Raw genomic sequence first — 16,453 nt, 5'->3', positions numbered from 1 at the left:
AATGCAAGCTGTGTTTAAAGGTGTGTTGGGAAGCCAACTTATCCTTTCTCTGTCGCAGTAGGCCTGCATGAACAGCCTGTCAGCATTGCCCATGGCCCAGAGCAAGGCAATATTCTTGGGAGAATACAGGATGCCTGTAAGCCAGTCAGGAATCACTTTTTCCACATAAAGGGCAGAAGAAATTTGGAACTCTCTCCCCCAAACGGCTGTGGATGCTAGGAGAATTTGAAGCTTTCAAGACTGAGATTGATAGATTTTTGTTAAGTAAGCTTATCAAAGGATATGGAGCAATGGTCGGAAAATGTACTTGAGGTGCAGATCAGCCCTGATCTAATTGAATGGCGAAGCAGGCCCAAGAGGCTGAATGGCCTACTCCTGTTCCTAATGTTATTGTGTTTGCATCAATGCCACAACTGGAATGAAGTAATGAGTTTACTTCTGTCAGTCAGAGATAAAGATGGTGGCCAATGCTTCGATTACCTGTTTGATACTCGTGTTGGCAGCACATTACATAACAATGCAGTGCTAGCCAGGAATAGTACAGAAGCGTAACAGTTGAAGATCAGTCGCCCCTGCCTGATTTTACTTTCTATTGAAGTCAATTGAAGTTAAAACCTTGCAGGGTGTAAAACAGGCAGTTGATCTGATTCCATCAGTTTGCCTCTGGGCAGGTTAGGTTACAATTACCCTCTATGTTACAATTTGGCTGCAGGTCCCCTTGCAAAAGGGTGATGAAAACCTCCTACATCAGCTTGTACGGCACTGAGATAAATTGTTCTGCTCAACAGCTGCTTTGCTTTCAATGCCCTCATCCCCACCAGATTCCCGACCTCCCTGAGACAATCTGAGCACGCTTAGCAAAGGACTGGCATTGCCATCCACTGCCAGTTCTGGCCTGACCATTTTAAGCAATCTCACCTCTCCCTCTCTGCAGCCAACTCTTCTTGTAATTCCAAGATTGTCCTGCAGGACAAGGACAACCACAAATTCCTCTTTTTCCACCGTTATCTGTCTCTACCGACTTCACTTCTCTGCCCTCATCCTCACTTCCAATACCAGGTGCTAGAAGCAAGGATTTCTTCATTCTCAAAATCAAGGCTATCAATTTTGATGCCTTTGCCTCTTCCTGCTCTTCCACTTCTCCAACCTCTTTCCCACTCCAGCCCCACACCGTATCTCTCATCAGTTTCTTCCTATCTCCACTCCAGTCTATTGCGTATGTCCGCTTGCTCCACCCCACCATCAGTGGTAGAGCCTACAGGCAACAAGCACTCTGCATTGCCTTCTCTCTATCCACCTTAAAAGCCTCCGCCAAACCTATCTCAGCATGTATATGGCCACGCTAGCTTCTCCTACCTGTCTATATTTGACTATCACATGTGTCAGTCGTGCCTCAGTGGTAGCACTCTTGTCTCTGAGTCAGAAGGTTGTGGGTTCAAGTCCTACTCCAGAAATTTGAGCACAAAAATCCAGGCTGACATTCTAGTGCAGTACTGAGGGAGTGCTGCACTGTCAGAGTGTGCCATCTTTTTGGATGAGGCCCCATCTACCCTCACAGGTGGACATAAAACATTCCATGGCACCATTTCAAAAAAGAACAGAGGGGTTCTCCCCAGTGTCCTGACCAATATTTATCCTTCAACCAACATTATTAAAAAAACAGGTTATCTGGTCATTATCACATTGTTGTGTGCAAATTGGCTGCTGTGTTTCCTACATTACAACAGTGACTACCCTTCAAAAATATTTCATTGGCTGTCAAGCGCTTTGAGCTTATGAAAGGCACTATATAAATGCAAGTTTTTTTCTTTCTTTATACAAGTATAGGGCCTCTGATGAACAGACCAAACACTCACTCCAGTGGTAGAAATAAGCAAAGTCAGCCGGGTTGATATTTTAATCATTTATTTTAAATCTGATGCCACAAGAGAAATAAAAATCATGCTCCAGTAGATTTAAATTGCTGCAGCCGGCACTAGGTAGCCCATTAATTCATTTCAAATCTCACCCATATGTCTCCTAGATATATTTAGTATTGATCACACTGATTTCAGAATGACTTGTAAACATTCATTAACTACGACGGTATCCTTTGTACACAAAAGCAACCAGTGAATCTCAGCAACTACAATTAGCTCTCATCCCTCTGCATGCCATTTTTTAAATGTTTGCCCTCACTTTCGAACCCCTCCAAGTGACTTGGTTTTAAATAATTTATTGTAATAACTTGCACTCATTTCTCATAGGTATCGAGGCAATACTGATTCAGGTTTAACTAAGGATCTTTATTCCCAATTTTATCAATGAATTCTTACTGAGTAAATTCCTATATTTTAAAGCTATTCCAAATCCGTTTTTCTTTTAAAACTAATTTTAGAAGGAAAAGTGACAAACTTGCCAACACGCATGATTTCCCGAAATCTTCAAAAGGATACAGACAGGCTGGTGGATTGGGCGGACACAGGGTAGATAAAATTTAACGCAGAGAAGTGCGAAGTGATACATTTTGGCAGGAAGAATGAGGAGAGACAATATAAACTAAAAGGTACAATTCTAAAGGGGGTGCAAGAATAGAGAGACCTGGGTATACGTGCATAAATCTTTGAAGGTGGCAGGGCAGGTTGAGAAAGTGGTTAAAATGGCATACAGAATCCTGGGCTTTACAGAGTTATTTTAACCTTTATAAAACACTGGTTCAGCTACAGCTGGAGTATTGTGTCCAATTGTGGGCACCACACTTTAGGAGGGATGTGAAGGCCTCAGAGAGGGTGCAGAAAAGATTTACTAGAATGGTTCCAGAGATGAGGGACTTCAGTTACGTGGATAGATTGAATGAGCTGGGGTCTCCTTAGAGCAGAGAAGGTTGAGAGGAGATTTGAAAGAAGTGTTCAAAATCGTGACGGGTTTAGATAAAGTAAATAAAGAGAAACTGTTCCCATTGGCGGAAGGGTCGAGAACCAGAGGACACAGATTTAAGGTGATTGGCAAAAGAACTAAAGGCGACATGAGGAAAAAAATTTTTATGCAGCGAGTAGTTATGATCTAGAATGTACTGAAAGGGTGGTGGAAGCAGATTCAATCATGGCTTTTAAAAAGGAATTAAATAAATACTTGAAGGGAAAAAATTAGCAGGGCTACGGGGAAAGAGCGGGGGATGGGACTAACTGGATTGCTCTTACAAAGAGCTGGCACAGGCTTGATGGGCTGAATAGCCTCCTTCTGTGCTGTAACCATTCTATGATTCTATTCTATGAGTCCTAAGATGTGTGACTATGTGACCCTCTTTCAGCTGATGTACTCTGTAGTGTTTTCTCTCATCTCTTCTCCATTATACCAACAAAATACTTGGATAACAAAAGTGTGGGGCGGGGAACTAACTTTTAAAACTACCCAGTAAGAGAGACTATATGTGTAAAAGTTTTTGCTGAGTATTTTTGTAACGTTGAATTTCTGATTTTCAGAAAATGCAATGTTCAATGCCCCCCACCCCTTCCAATTTTTTTTAACCTGGATTTATTAAAAAAAAATCCAGGAAATTAAAAACTAAAACCGAAAAGCATTCGAACACTTTCCAGTTTTTCGAATCAGTGTTGAAAGTATTAGAACTAATATCAACATCATGCAATCCCAGGTTAGGACAAGCACAGATTAAGTGTGGAGTAAAGTTCCATCTGCACTATGCTGACAATGTCATTTAATGCCAACCTCAGGAGAACATTCCCGACTCTGTACCAGCTAGCATTTCCGATATCAGCATCTTGTGGCCTATATGCCCACTCTGATCTCAATTTGTGCCGAGTCATGGCCAGCATTAAATTGTCAACTCATTCCCATCGGAAACCGCACTGAGAGTGTTCTATCTCATTTGATTTAGGATTATCATAGCCCGTAAAGAGAGCAGGCCATCATCAAATTGCTCTGTACCTGATTTAAGCCACAATTCTTTAGATCAAACAATAGAATTCTAATTCGACGCTCTCAGTCAGATATATTGCTCAGCAATGACCACACCTAACCTGGGTGCAGTGCTGTTTTTCTTAATGGAAGAGTAGGATAACAGAAACACATAAAAATGGTGCCAAAATTGTAATGTTGTTAATGGTCTTTCGGAAAGATTATAGCATTAGAGATGATAAGAATGTGACTGCTGAGCCACTCATATGATTGCAGCATAGCCTCCTTTCAAAGCATACGCTTACTATCAAATTAATAATCCATTAGAGGAACTTTTTGAAATACAGTACTAGGATAATGGCTGCTGTGATTTTGCTGTGTATCAATACCAACAGCTGCGATAGAGTCTGCATTAGGTATATCTCTATTGTCTTCTAGTTTTTAAGTGTCTATTTTCATTTAAAAGAAACCAGATTCGTGGAATCGCTGAATATAAATGGACAAACAATTGTAAAATAACGCTTATGCTTATTCTTTTAGATTACATTTGGTCTGTGAATTGTTCTTTTTGTATGCCTCTGCCCTTGAAAGCACCTCAGACAAAGGAGTGGTTTCAAATATCTCCCTTTACTACTTCCTGACTAGCTCTTCCGATAGAAATCAATAGGCACATGAGTAGCTTGAATAATCTATTTTGTAATTGCTGAGCAAGCCTGAATACTCATGTCCAATATTAACACTACTTACATTTACTGTAGAGGAGAGCATTATTTGAATGAGAAACACATGCAGATGTCCATTTGGATGTATAATTATTCCAACCTTCCAAATGCACGAGGATGTAATATTGTTTAACTCCCAAAAAACAAACAAAAAAATTAAGTAATGTTTTTGATTTATATTATGTGCTCTTCTTCAGGGCTTTGTGGTGAGATGCAATTCATTTTAATTAGTCGATAAATGATACTTATTATTGTGCGCAACAAAATCTTGTGCACATTTGAAATGCAAAAGAATTAAACCTCTTAAAACTTAGGTCATCTCTTTCCTGAGAAGAGTAATTTAACATTAATTATATATATTATATAAATAGTTAAATCTAGCACTGCACTTAATAAATTATCAAATTTCAGAAATTGTACAGGCTCTTCAATTACTAGGAAATCATTCAATTACAACTCAAGATGTCCTTTGGTGATGTTTGCCACTACAGTTTTGGATGCTGAGGAAATGCCAGATTGTATTGTCGTTGCGGGTCACATCAAGCGATCTCACGCTGTCAACTGTGAATATTTTCCCTAAGTCTCGGGTAAATTTTCAGAAATTACCCAAATATTCAGAGAATTTGAGCAAGATGAGATGCATTTATTCGAATGTGAAGGACCATTTTGGCACGAGACACAACCAGTGGCAGAATGAACGGAGCCTGGCCGACTAACGCTGGTGTTGCATCAAAGTGAGCTTTCACTGAAAAAAATTCTCGACAACGTTCCAAATATTTATTCAAATTAAACGTAAAAGGAACGTGCCCCCCTGGTCCATCACTGCAGCAGCTGCCTCTCACTGCTACGCACTGCTCAGTGCCCTTACAGTCCTGTCCAAGAAATGGCCAGCCTGCAGGAGAAGCAAATTCCTGATAAACATCTACAAGCCAAACTACTACAAACAACAATGAAAGCCTATGGAGCATTTGATGATCATTATATCTAACCACAAACTAAAACTGATGCTTCTGATTATATATGGTTTTTGTAATTTTTTTAAAAGCTACTGGTCTGCCTAATCCTACACCATTATCTGTAGAACAATACCAGACTGGTAACTAAAGTTGGCAATCCTTGCAGAAATGTCACACTGCCATCCATCATTGCCCGTAGATATGTGAAGAGCTCCGATGTAAATCCTAGCACTTGTTTACCAGAGGCGAGAACTCAGATCAAATGTGTCCTTGTTTAGCTCAGCTTTGAGACTTCACAATGTGTGGATTCGTGCTGCAAAATCAAAACTTTAAAACTACATTAAACTGCTGTGCAATCATTCAATAGATTGACCTGTGCTAGGATAGCACAGGAATGCACTGCCTGAAAGGGTGGTGGAAGCAGATTCACTAGTAACTTTCAAAAGGGAATTGGATAAATATACTTGAAAAGGAAAAATTTGCAGGGCTATGGGGAAAGAGTGAGGGAGTGGGCCTTAAAAAGAGCCAGCACAGGCACGATGGGACGCATGGCCTCCTTCTGTGCTGTATAATTCTGTGTGGATGGCCAGCTCCATGCCAGAATGCACTCCTTACAAGATCAGAGAAACAGGGTCAGGCTGTCAGTCCACTATAAGATTATGGGCAAACAAGATACCAGTACTTCACCTTTATTAGGGAGGAAATAGAGTTAAATTTAGGTAAATACTTTATTTGTGTACAATGTCAGTGTTGGAGAATGAAACATGTTAGAGTCAAACCGTTCCAGTTCAAATATATCAAAACCATTTTAAAGTAAAGCGCCTTCTACTCATGTATTAATTGCATTTGGGAAATATATGTTAATTAAAGATTTCAATATCGTTCTAAGTAACAACATTTTTTCATCTCACCCGGACGGTTTCGGTTTTAGTAACACACGTCAGATGATTATATTCTGCTGTGCATTTTCAATCCCTCTGCACTACCACAGAATAGTTTCAGGTTTGATAGAAGGGATACACACCTGTGTTTGAAAGAACAACTAGTCCAGGCTCCAGGGCACACACAGTGCTCTTTTGGCAGCCCCACGATACTGTCATGAGCATACTGACCTTGGAAGCTCCACTTACTGATTTGGACCCTGAAGCTGATATTGAGCTGACAACATAAATACAATCGTGGCATTAAGTTCCTGTGCATTTAACTCTCTGGTCTCTGGACCGATGTCTGCTGTTATATCAAAATGGCCATGTGGATAAGGTATAAGTGAGGTTGAGGAACTAAGATTGGCGACCCCATGCTAAGTCTTCCCTTTCACCTGGGGAGGATGATGGTCATAACCTTAGACATCCCTTAAGCTCATCCACTGTCAGGGAGCACTGATTCTCTCATATTAACTGTTAAAACCCTGACCAGCATCACAACACAGCCACTTTTAAAACTTCCTGCAATGTGTTTAAGCACAAACTCCACTATCGTGACAAGGGTAAGTTCAAGCTTTGATCAAAGCCTATAATCTAATAGGACGGCTTATTGTAAACAGGTTCCTCATAAGTAGAGTCAGACTGGTGTTGTAAAGGTGGAGGTGCTCCTGTTATTTCACCTTACCCCACCCCAGGTAGAATATTGGATTAATCCAAAGTGCAGTAGCTAGCAGCCAAGTAAAGGACTTTGAATTCAGCCAAACAAAGTAGTTAAGTTTCACCATTGTAGAATTTCATAGAATCTACAGCACCGAAACAGGCCATTCGGCCCAACTGGTGTATGCCGGTATTTATAGTCCAAATGAGCCTCCTCCCACTCTTCCCACCCTGACCCCCCTCTCCCTCATGCATAAATCAAACCTCCCCTTAAATGTATCAGTGCTATCTGCTTCAACCACTCCACATGGCAACGAGTTCCACATTCTCACCACCCTCTGTGTAACAAAATTCCTCCTAAATTCTTTATTTGATCTGTTAGCGGTTATCTTATATTTACTCCCCCTTGTTCTGGACTCACCCACAAATGAAAACAGTTTCTCCACATCCAATCTATCAAACCCTTCATAATTTTAAAGATCTCTAGCAGATTTCCTCTTAGTTTTCTCATTTCCAGAGGAGACTGGCATTAAACCCAGACCCTCCTGGCTGCAGTCTAATGCTTGGCTGCTGGAGACTCGAGCTACAGTACATCTTACATCATTCATTTTATAGCAACACTAGTCTGACTCCAATCTCCCAAGCATCAATGTGAATAGTTTTCACACTAACAGAAATATAATTCCTACCTATGAGGAACTGGTTTACAGTAAGCTGTCCTATTAGATGTAAAAACAGAAAATGCTGGAAAACACTCAGCAGGTCAGGCGACATCTGTGGAAAGAGAAACAGAATTAACGTTTCAAGTCGATGACCTTTCATCATAACTGAAAGGTTAACTCCGTTACTCTCTCCACACGTGAGTGTTTCCAGCATTGACTGTTTTTACTTCAGATCTTCAGCATCCTCAGTGTTCGGCTTTTCTTTTGCCCCATTAGATTGCAGGTTTTGATCAAAGCTTGAATTCACTCTTCTCTTAGTAATGAAGTTTTTGTTTTAAAAGAATAAAAATTGTTGTACTATGCTGCTGGCCAGGTTTTTAACAGTTGATATCAGAGAAGGAGCAAGCACCCACAGTACAGAGCAATCCAGAGCACCATCCTAAGGAAATATGCAGGGAAACTGCCTTAGGATAGTGTTAAATACTGAGAATAAAACACAAAGAATGAAAGAAGGCATCAAATCAATGAACAAAATCAGCATCCAAAGTGTCATTTTAAGGTATTGTATAAGAGAGAGAGAATCAAAGCGGAAGCTATGTGAGAAGCAGTTCAGAACTGGATTGTACTCGCTACAGAACAATTACACTTCCAACTGTTGAAACCTTGCATTAAAATTAAAGAAAATATTTTGAAGAAAATGTTTGTTCTACTGGCAGCTGTTCCATTGCCAAGCCATGTCCTCATACATGCCTGTGCAGGTGGGGAGAGGGGTGTTAGAGATTTGGCACTAGGTGTAATTGGGGTGAAGGGTATTACACATATAGGATTAGGTGTTATTGGGGTGAATGGTGTTAGAGATTTGGGACTAGGTGTGTTTGGGGTGAAGGGTATTAGACATTTGGATTAGGTGTGATTAGGGTGAGGGGTGTTAGGGATTTGGGACTAGGTGTGTTTGGGGTGGTGGGTGTTAGAGATTTGGGACTAGGTGTGTTTGAGGTGGGGGGTGTTAGGGATTTGGGACTAGGTGTGTTTGAGGTGAGGGGTGTTAGAGATTTGGGACAAGGTGTGTTTGGGAATTTGGGACTAGGTGTGTTTGAGGTGAGGGGTGTTAGAGATTTGGGATTGGTGCGTTTGGGGTGAGGGGTGTTAGAGATTTTGGACTAGGTGTGTTTGGGGTGAGGGGTGTTAGGGATTTGGGACTAGGGGTGTTTGGGGTGAGGGGGTTAGGGATTTGGGACTAGGTGTGTTTGGGTTGAGGGATGTTAGGGATTTGGGACAAGGTGTGTTTGGGAATTTGGGACTAGGTGTGTTTGAGGTGAGGGGTGTTAGAGATTTGGGATTGGTGCGTTTGGGGTGAGGGGTGTTAGAGATTTTGGACTAGGTGTGTTTGGGGTGAGGGGTGTTAGGGATTTGGGACTAGGGGTGTTTGGGGTGAGGGGGTTAGGGATTTGGGACTAGGTGTGTTTGGGTTGAGGGATGTTAGGGATTTGGGACTAGGTGTGTTTGAGGTGGGGGTGTTAGAGATTTGGGATTGGTGCGTTTGGGGTGAGGGGTGTTAGGGATTTGGGACTAGGTGTGTTTGGGGTGAGGGGTGTTAGGGATTTGGGACTAGGGGTGTTTGGGGTGAGGGGTGTTAGGGATTTGGGACTAGGGGTGTTTGGGGTGAGGGGTGTTAGAGATTTTGGACTAGGTGTGTTTGGGGTGAGGGGTGTTAGGGATTTGGGACTAGGGGTGTTTGGGGTGAGGGGGTTAGGGATTTGGGACTAGGTGTGTTTGGGTTGAGGGATGTTAGGGATTTGGGACTAGGTGTGTTTGAGGTGGGGGTGTTAGAGATTTGGGATTGGTGCGTTTGGGGTGAGGGGTGTTAGGGATTTGGGACTAGGTGTGTTTGGGGTGAGGGGTGTTAGGGATTTGGGACTAGGGGTGTTTGGGGTGAGGGGGTTAGGGATTTGGGACTAGGGGTGTTTGGGGTGAGGGGGTTAGGGATTTGGGACTAGGTGTGTTTGGGTTGAGGGATGTTAGGGATTTGGGACTAGGTGTGTTTGAGGTGAGGGGTGTTAGGGATTTGGGATGAGGTGTGTTTGGGGTGAGGGGTGTTAGGGATTTGGGACTAGGTGTGTTTGGGGTGAGGGGTGTTAGGGATTTGGGATGAGGTGTGTTTGGGGTGAGGGGTGTTAGGGATTTGGGACTAGGTGTGTTTGGGGTGAGGGGTGTTAGGGATTTGGGACTAGGGGTGTTTGGGGTGAGGGGTGTTAGGGATTTGGGATGAGGTGTGTTTGGGGTGAGGGATGTTAGGGATTTGGGACTGGGTGTGTTTGAGGTGACAGGTGTTAGGGATTTGGGACTAGGTGTGTTTGGGGTGAGGGATGTTAGGGATTTGGGACTAGGTGTGTTTGAGGTGAGGGGTGTTAGGGATTTGGGACTAGGTGTGTTTGGGGTGGGGGGTGTTAGGGATTTGGGACTAGGTGTGTTTGAGGTGAGGGGTGTTAGGGATTTGGGACTAGGTGTGTTTGGGGTGAGGGGTGTTAGGGATTTGGGACTAGGTGTGTTTGAGGTGAGGGGTGTTAGGGATTTGGGACTAGGTGTGTTTGAGGTGAGGGGTGTTAGGGATTTGGGACTAGGTGTGTTTGAGGTGAGGGGTGTTAGGGATTTGGGACTAGGTGTGTTTGGGGTGAGGGGTGTTAGGGATTTGGGACTAGGTGTGTTTGGGGTGAGGGGTGTTAGGGATTTGGGACTAGGTGTGTTTGGGGTGAGGGGTGTTAGGGATTTGGGACTAGGTGTGTTTGGGGTGAGGGATGTTAGGGATTTGGGACTAGGTGTGTTTGAGGTGGGGGTGTTAGGGATTTGGGACGAGGTGTGTTTGGGGTGAGAGGTGTTAGGGATTTGGGACTAGGTGTGTTTGGGGTGAGGGGTGTTAGGGATTTGGGACTAGGTGTGTTTGGGGTGGGGGGTGTTAGGGATTTGGGACTAGGTGTGTTTGAGGTGAGGGGTGTTAGGGATTTGGGACTAGGTGTGTTTGGGGTGAGGGGTGTTAGGGATTTGGGACTAGGTGTGTTTGAGGTGAGGGGTGTTAGGGATTTGGGACTAGGTGTGTTTGAGGTGAGGGGTGTTAGGGATTTGGGACTAGGTGTGTTTGAGGTGAGGGGTGTTAGGGATTTGGGACTAGGTGTGTTTGGGGTGAGGGGTGTTAGGGATTTGGGACTAGGTGTGTTTGGGGTGAGGGGTGTTAGGGATTTGGGACTAGGTGTGTTTGGGGTGAGGGGTGTTAGGGATTTGGGACTAGGTGTGTTTGGGGTGAGGGATGTTAGGGATTTGGGACTAGGTGTGTTTGAGGTGGGGGTGTTAGGGATTTGGGACGAGGTGTGTTTGGGGTGAGAGGTGTTAGGGATTTGGGACTAGGTGTGTTTGGGGTGAGGGGTGTTAGGGATTTGGGACTAGGTGTGTTTGGGGTGAGGGGTGTTAGGGATTTGGGACTAGGTGTGTTTGGGGTGAGGGGTGTTAGGGATTTGGGACTCGGTGTGTTTGAGGTGGGGGTGTTAGGGATTTGGGACTAGGTGTGTTTGGGGTGAGGGGTGTTAGGGATTTGGGACTAGGTGTGTTTGGGGTGAGGGGTGTTAGGGATTTGGGACTAGGTGTGTTTGAGGTGGGGGGTGTTAGGGATTTGGGACTAGGTGTGTTTGGGGTGAGGGGTGTTAGGGATTTGGGACTAGGTGTGTTTGAGGTGGGGGGTGTTAGGGATTTGGGACTAGGTGTGTTTGGGGTGGGGGGTGTTAGGGATTTGGGACTAGGTGTGTTTGGGGTGAGGGGTGTTAGGGATTTGGGACTAGGTGTGTTTGAGGTGGGGGGTGTTAGGGATTTGGGACTAGGTGTGTTTGAGGTGAGGGGTGTTAGGGATTTGGGACTAGGTGTGTTTGATGTGGGGGGTGTTAGGGATTTGGGACTAGGTGTGTTTGGGGTGAGAGGTGTTAGGGATTTGGGACTAGGTGTGTTTGGGGTGGGGGTGTTAGGGATTTGGGACTAGGTGTGTTTGAGGTGGGGGGTGTTAGGGATTTGGGACTAGGTGTGTTTGGGGTGAGGGGTGTTAGGGATTTGGGACTAGGTGTGTTTGAGGTGGGGGGTGTTAGGGATTTGGGACTAGGTGTGTTTGAGGTGAGGGGTGTTAGGGATTTGGGACTAGGTGTGTTTGATGTGGGGGGTGTTAGGGATTTGGGACTAGGTGTGTTTGGGGTGAGAGGTGTTAGGGATTTGGGACTAGGTGTGTTTGGGGTGGGGGTGTTAGGGATTTGGGACTAGGTGTGTTTGGGGTGAGGGGTGTTAGGGATTTGGGACTAGGTGTGTTTGATGTGGGGGGTGTTAGGGATTTGGGACTAGGTGTGTTTGATGTGGGGGGTGTTAGGGATTTGGGACTAGGTGTGTTTGGGGTGAGGGGTGTTAGGGATTTGGGACTAGGTGTGTTTGGGGTGAGGGGTGTTAGGGATTTGGGACTAGGTGTGTTTGGGGTGAGGGGTGTTAGGGATTTGGGATTGGTGTGTTTGGGGTGAGGGGTGTTCGGGATTTGGGACTAGGTGTGTTTGAGGTGAGGGGTTGTTAGGGATTTGGGACTAGGTGTGTTTGAGGTGAGGGGGTTAGGGATTTGGGACTAGGTGTGTTTGATGTGGGGGGTGTTAGGGATTTGGGACTAGGTGTGTTTGATGTGGGGGGTGTTAGGGATTTGGGACTAGGTGTGTTTGGGGTGAGGGGTGTTAGGGATTTGGGATGAGGTGTGTTTGGGGTGAGGGGTGTTAGGGATTTGGGACTAGGTGTGTTTGGGGTGAGGGGTGTTAGGGATTTGGGACTAGGTGTGTTTGAGGTGAGGGGTGTTAGGAATTTGGGACTAGGTGTGTTTGGGGTGAGGGGTGTTAGGGATTTGGGATTGGTGTGTTTGGGGTGAGGGGTGTTCGGGATTTGGGACTAGGTGTGTTTGAGGTGAGGGGTGTTAGGGATTTGGGACTAGGTGTGTTTGAGGTGAGGGGGTTAGGGATTTGGGACTAGGTGTGTTTGAGGTGAGGGGTGTTAGTGATTTGGGACTAGGGGTGTTTGGGGTGAGGGGTGGTAGGGATTTGGGACTAGGTGTGTTTGGGGTGAGGGGTGTTAGGGATTTGGGACTAGGTGTGTTTGAGGTGAGGGGTGTAGTGATTTGGGACTAGGTGTGTTTGAGGTGGGGGTGTTAGGGATTTGGGACTAGGTGTGTTTGAGGTGAGGGGTGTTAGGGATTTGGGATGAGGTGTGTTTGGGGTGAGGGGTGTTAGGGATTGAGGACTAGATGTGTTTGAGGTGGGGGTGTTAGGGATTTGGGACTAGGTGTGTTTGGGGTGAGGGGTGTTAGGGATTTGGGACTAGGTGTGTTTGAGGTGAGGGGTGTTAGGGATTTGGGACTAGGTGTGTTTGGGGTGAGGGGTGTTAGGGATTTGGGACTAGGTGTGTTTGAGGTGGGGGTGTTAGGGATTTGGGACTAGGTGTGTTTGAGGTGGGGGTGTTAGGGATTTGGGACGAGGTGTGTTTGGGGTGAGGGGTGTTAGGGATTTGGGACTAGGTGTGTTTGGGGTGAGGGGTGTTAGGGATTTGGGACTCGGTGTGTTTGAGGTGGGGGTGTTAGGGATTTGGGACGAGGTGTGTTTGGGGTGAGAGGTGTTAGGGATTTGGGACTCGGTGTGTTTGAGGTGGGGGTGTTAGGGATTTGGGACTAGGTGTGTTTGAGGTGAGGGGTGATAGGTATTTGGGACTAGGTGTGTTTGAGGTGGGGGGAGGGTTTCTTTTGCCCTTGGTTGGGTGCTGTGCATGGGATGAATGACATCAATGTCTCAGTCATGACCTGAAGGCGGCGCGATCTAAATTTCACTTGGCTGTCTGTCTGCAACTGTCTCTCGCTTTCCGGGAAAGGCTATTATTTTCCAATGGCCGCATCAATTATTTACCATCAGCTTTAGCAACAGCAGTTGGGGCCGGAAGCGTTCCATCTGCGGCTGAACTCCAGCCTATCCAGACTTCTGGTCGCAATGAGATTTTGGGCACTGCTGCTTTTATTTTCCAGCTGTCACGTTGTCTCCTATCAGTGCCGAGAGGGTTAAGAAGCTCTGGAGGTCCCCCGTGCCTCCCCATGCCTCTCCTGGGGACAGCTGCCATTTGCTTCAGGCGTTGCTGTTTCAGCCTGGTCGTCAGTCACTAAATGTCCATAAATTGAAAGAGTGACTTCCCGCTCTCCACTGACAGCCAAACAAGGCCCTCCCCAGGATACAGTGTAATCCCCCCCATACAATTGATGCTACTTAGCACGAGTTAAACCAGCGGCGTCAATTGCCCTCTCAATTTCAGTTCTGTTTCATCAGTCGACTGGTGAAAGTGGCAACTCGCGTGTGTCAGTAATTGTAGATGTAAAGGGTGCGTTTCTAGATTAAAGATTTCAACTCAGGCCCAACAGGGGGGGGGGGATAAAAGTTCAGGAAATCGAGAAGCAGAGGCTCAGTTCTTCGACCCTGTCGTCAGTCCAAAGTCGGAGATGCCTGTGCTTCCCAGATGCATGACTGGACTTTTATTGAGCCTGACAGTGAGGTCCCGCCTGGGTATCGGCTCCCCGTCACATCGCTCGGTCCAACTGAAAAGCTGGATATCCTGTTTGAAGCATTTATACAGAATTTAAGAGTGTGCCATGTGGGGGGTGCGGGGCGGTAACTTCTGCAGTTTCAGGTCACTTGCAGCGTCTTTAGCCGGAAAGTGAAGACTCAGCCTGGAATCATCCTATTACCAGCTCGTATTTACCATCCATTCTGGATACATGAGAACAGCACACGATTATTGGGGAAATCAAATTTAATACACTACAGCAATAAATAAACTATTAATGGCGACGTTTTATGTGCAATGTGTTACATTAAACCGGACGAATAACTGAGAATGTCACTCACTTCAGGATGGGAACTATTACTGGACGATTTTTGGGGTTTTTTTTGCAGCCTCTGAAATAGTTCAGACCCAAAAGCTAATGGATGTCAACTTTTAAATGTGAGTCGATACTGAGCTCGGTTTAGAAAGTGAGTGGACGGTTCGATGATATAACGTGCGATAGTTCTGGGCACTTTCCCCATCATTCACAAGCGAGGTGCTTATTTACTTCTATATTAATTTCCCAATCGCATCCATCTCCATAGTCACGATTTTTGTTAAATAGCTATTCTCTGACCGTGCCCGGAGCTAGGATTGCCATTTGAAGTGACTTTCACCAATCCCCACTCAGATTACACCAGCAAACAGCGCTCAGACTGGGCTTAGAGGAACTCTGGAGAACAGCTCCGAGATCTCGATCAGATCCGTTCAATCGCAGGATGAAGGGTGCTCCCAATAAACCAACCCATAATACCCAGTCAACACACATCCGACCCTTCTACACTTGCAAGTAGTAAAAAGCAGGTAACTCGCTTTATTCTCTCCCAGGATAGGGCACGGAGCTCGCTGTAGAAATGGTCACAGTGAGAGAGAGAGAGAGAGAGAGACCCCTCTCGGGTCCTTACCTTTCAGTCTTGGCGTATCTTCTGAAGGACTGCCGAGTAAGGTCCTGGAAGGAGCGGTAGGTCTGGGGCTCCGCCGAGATACCCTGTGCCCTCCTGGTCCTGGGTGCCATCTGGGTGCTGGGCAGCACTGACTGGCATTTGTGCAACTTCCTCTTCAGCTCCTGAATCTCTTCGTCCTTTTCAGCCAGACGCGACTCCAGCACTTGGATCCGATCGTCTTTGAGCATCAGAACCGCAGCAAAATCCTCCTCCAGATCACTCATTCTGCCCCTTAAAAAATGTGTATATATATGTATATATATATACACAGCCAGAGAACAGCGACAGGAACTGGGGAGGGGAGGGAGGAAGGAGGGGGGGGGGGGGTGGAGATAAAATAACGAAAAGAAAATTTGAATCCCAACCAGTGAACTCTGTGTTCTTTGGGAGAAGAGATCCGGCACTAAACGGTGATGGGAGATTGATTCGATGCACTTATTGCTGAATGGACGGGAGGGGTAGGATGGGCACTATTGGATACAGTGAGCATCAATGCTTAGTGCTAACCCCGAGTTTCTCCTGGGAGCCGGAGATTATCTTTCATTCAGAAACCAATTAGGGGGCTGTTCTACCTCTCCAGAGACTCTGAGCCACTCAACGTTAGTGCAACTCGCCAGCTATTCAACGGGGCCAGAATCCTTCCATCCGACAATCGGATTTTCACTCAAACTGCTGCAATAAAAGGGGGGGAAAGCTGCCTGGCGTACTGAAGGTCTCGTTTCTTGAAATAGCAGCAATTCTCCCATGTGATCGTCAAGAGTGAAGCGCCGCCCCGTAACACAAAGCTAGTCCTTAAAAGACACTTCTTCAGGACTGGGGGAGCTGTTACCAGAGGCGAGAGCTGACTCCCCCAATAGTTAGCGAGCAACGCGACCTGTTCCTTTTTTAAAAAAAGATAATACCGGTCCCATTGTGGAAAACTCGACATCAGCCCCATCAATTGGTTGTCCCAAATAGTGCCAGGAATATTCTACCATGGTCCGGACAAGAGGGGAACAATGTCCACTGGAGTTTGCCGTTTACAGCTCATTGCAATTCTGTCTTGGAGTTTTCAGC

The 16,453-nt window shown here is 45.6% G+C and overlaps 1 protein-coding gene across 2 annotated transcripts in view; it reads right to left on the bottom strand.

Annotated features, from left to right (window-relative positions):
* The window catches only part of prkg1b (protein kinase cGMP-dependent 1b), a 609,599-nt gene extending 593,510 nt beyond the window's left edge, over nucleotides 1-16,089 (bottom strand). For both annotated transcript variants that reach the window (XM_068002574.1, XM_068002575.1), the window contains exon 1: nucleotides 15,359-16,089. In XM_068002574.1, coding sequence (XP_067858675.1) covers nucleotides 15,359-15,621 — 263 coding nt within the window. In that variant the 5' untranslated portion in view covers nucleotides 15,622-16,089. The remainder of the gene's footprint in view (nucleotides 1-15,358) is intronic.
* Between the last annotated feature and the right edge of the window lie 364 nt (nucleotides 16,090-16,453).

This window comes from Heptranchias perlo, chromosome 21 (assembly GCF_035084215.1).
Source record: "Heptranchias perlo isolate sHepPer1 chromosome 21, sHepPer1.hap1, whole genome shotgun sequence".
NCBI lineage: Eukaryota > Metazoa > Chordata > Chondrichthyes > Hexanchiformes > Hexanchidae > Heptranchias > Heptranchias perlo.
Note: the sequence above shows the minus strand (reverse complement) of the source record. Positions and strands in the feature narration are given on the sequence as shown.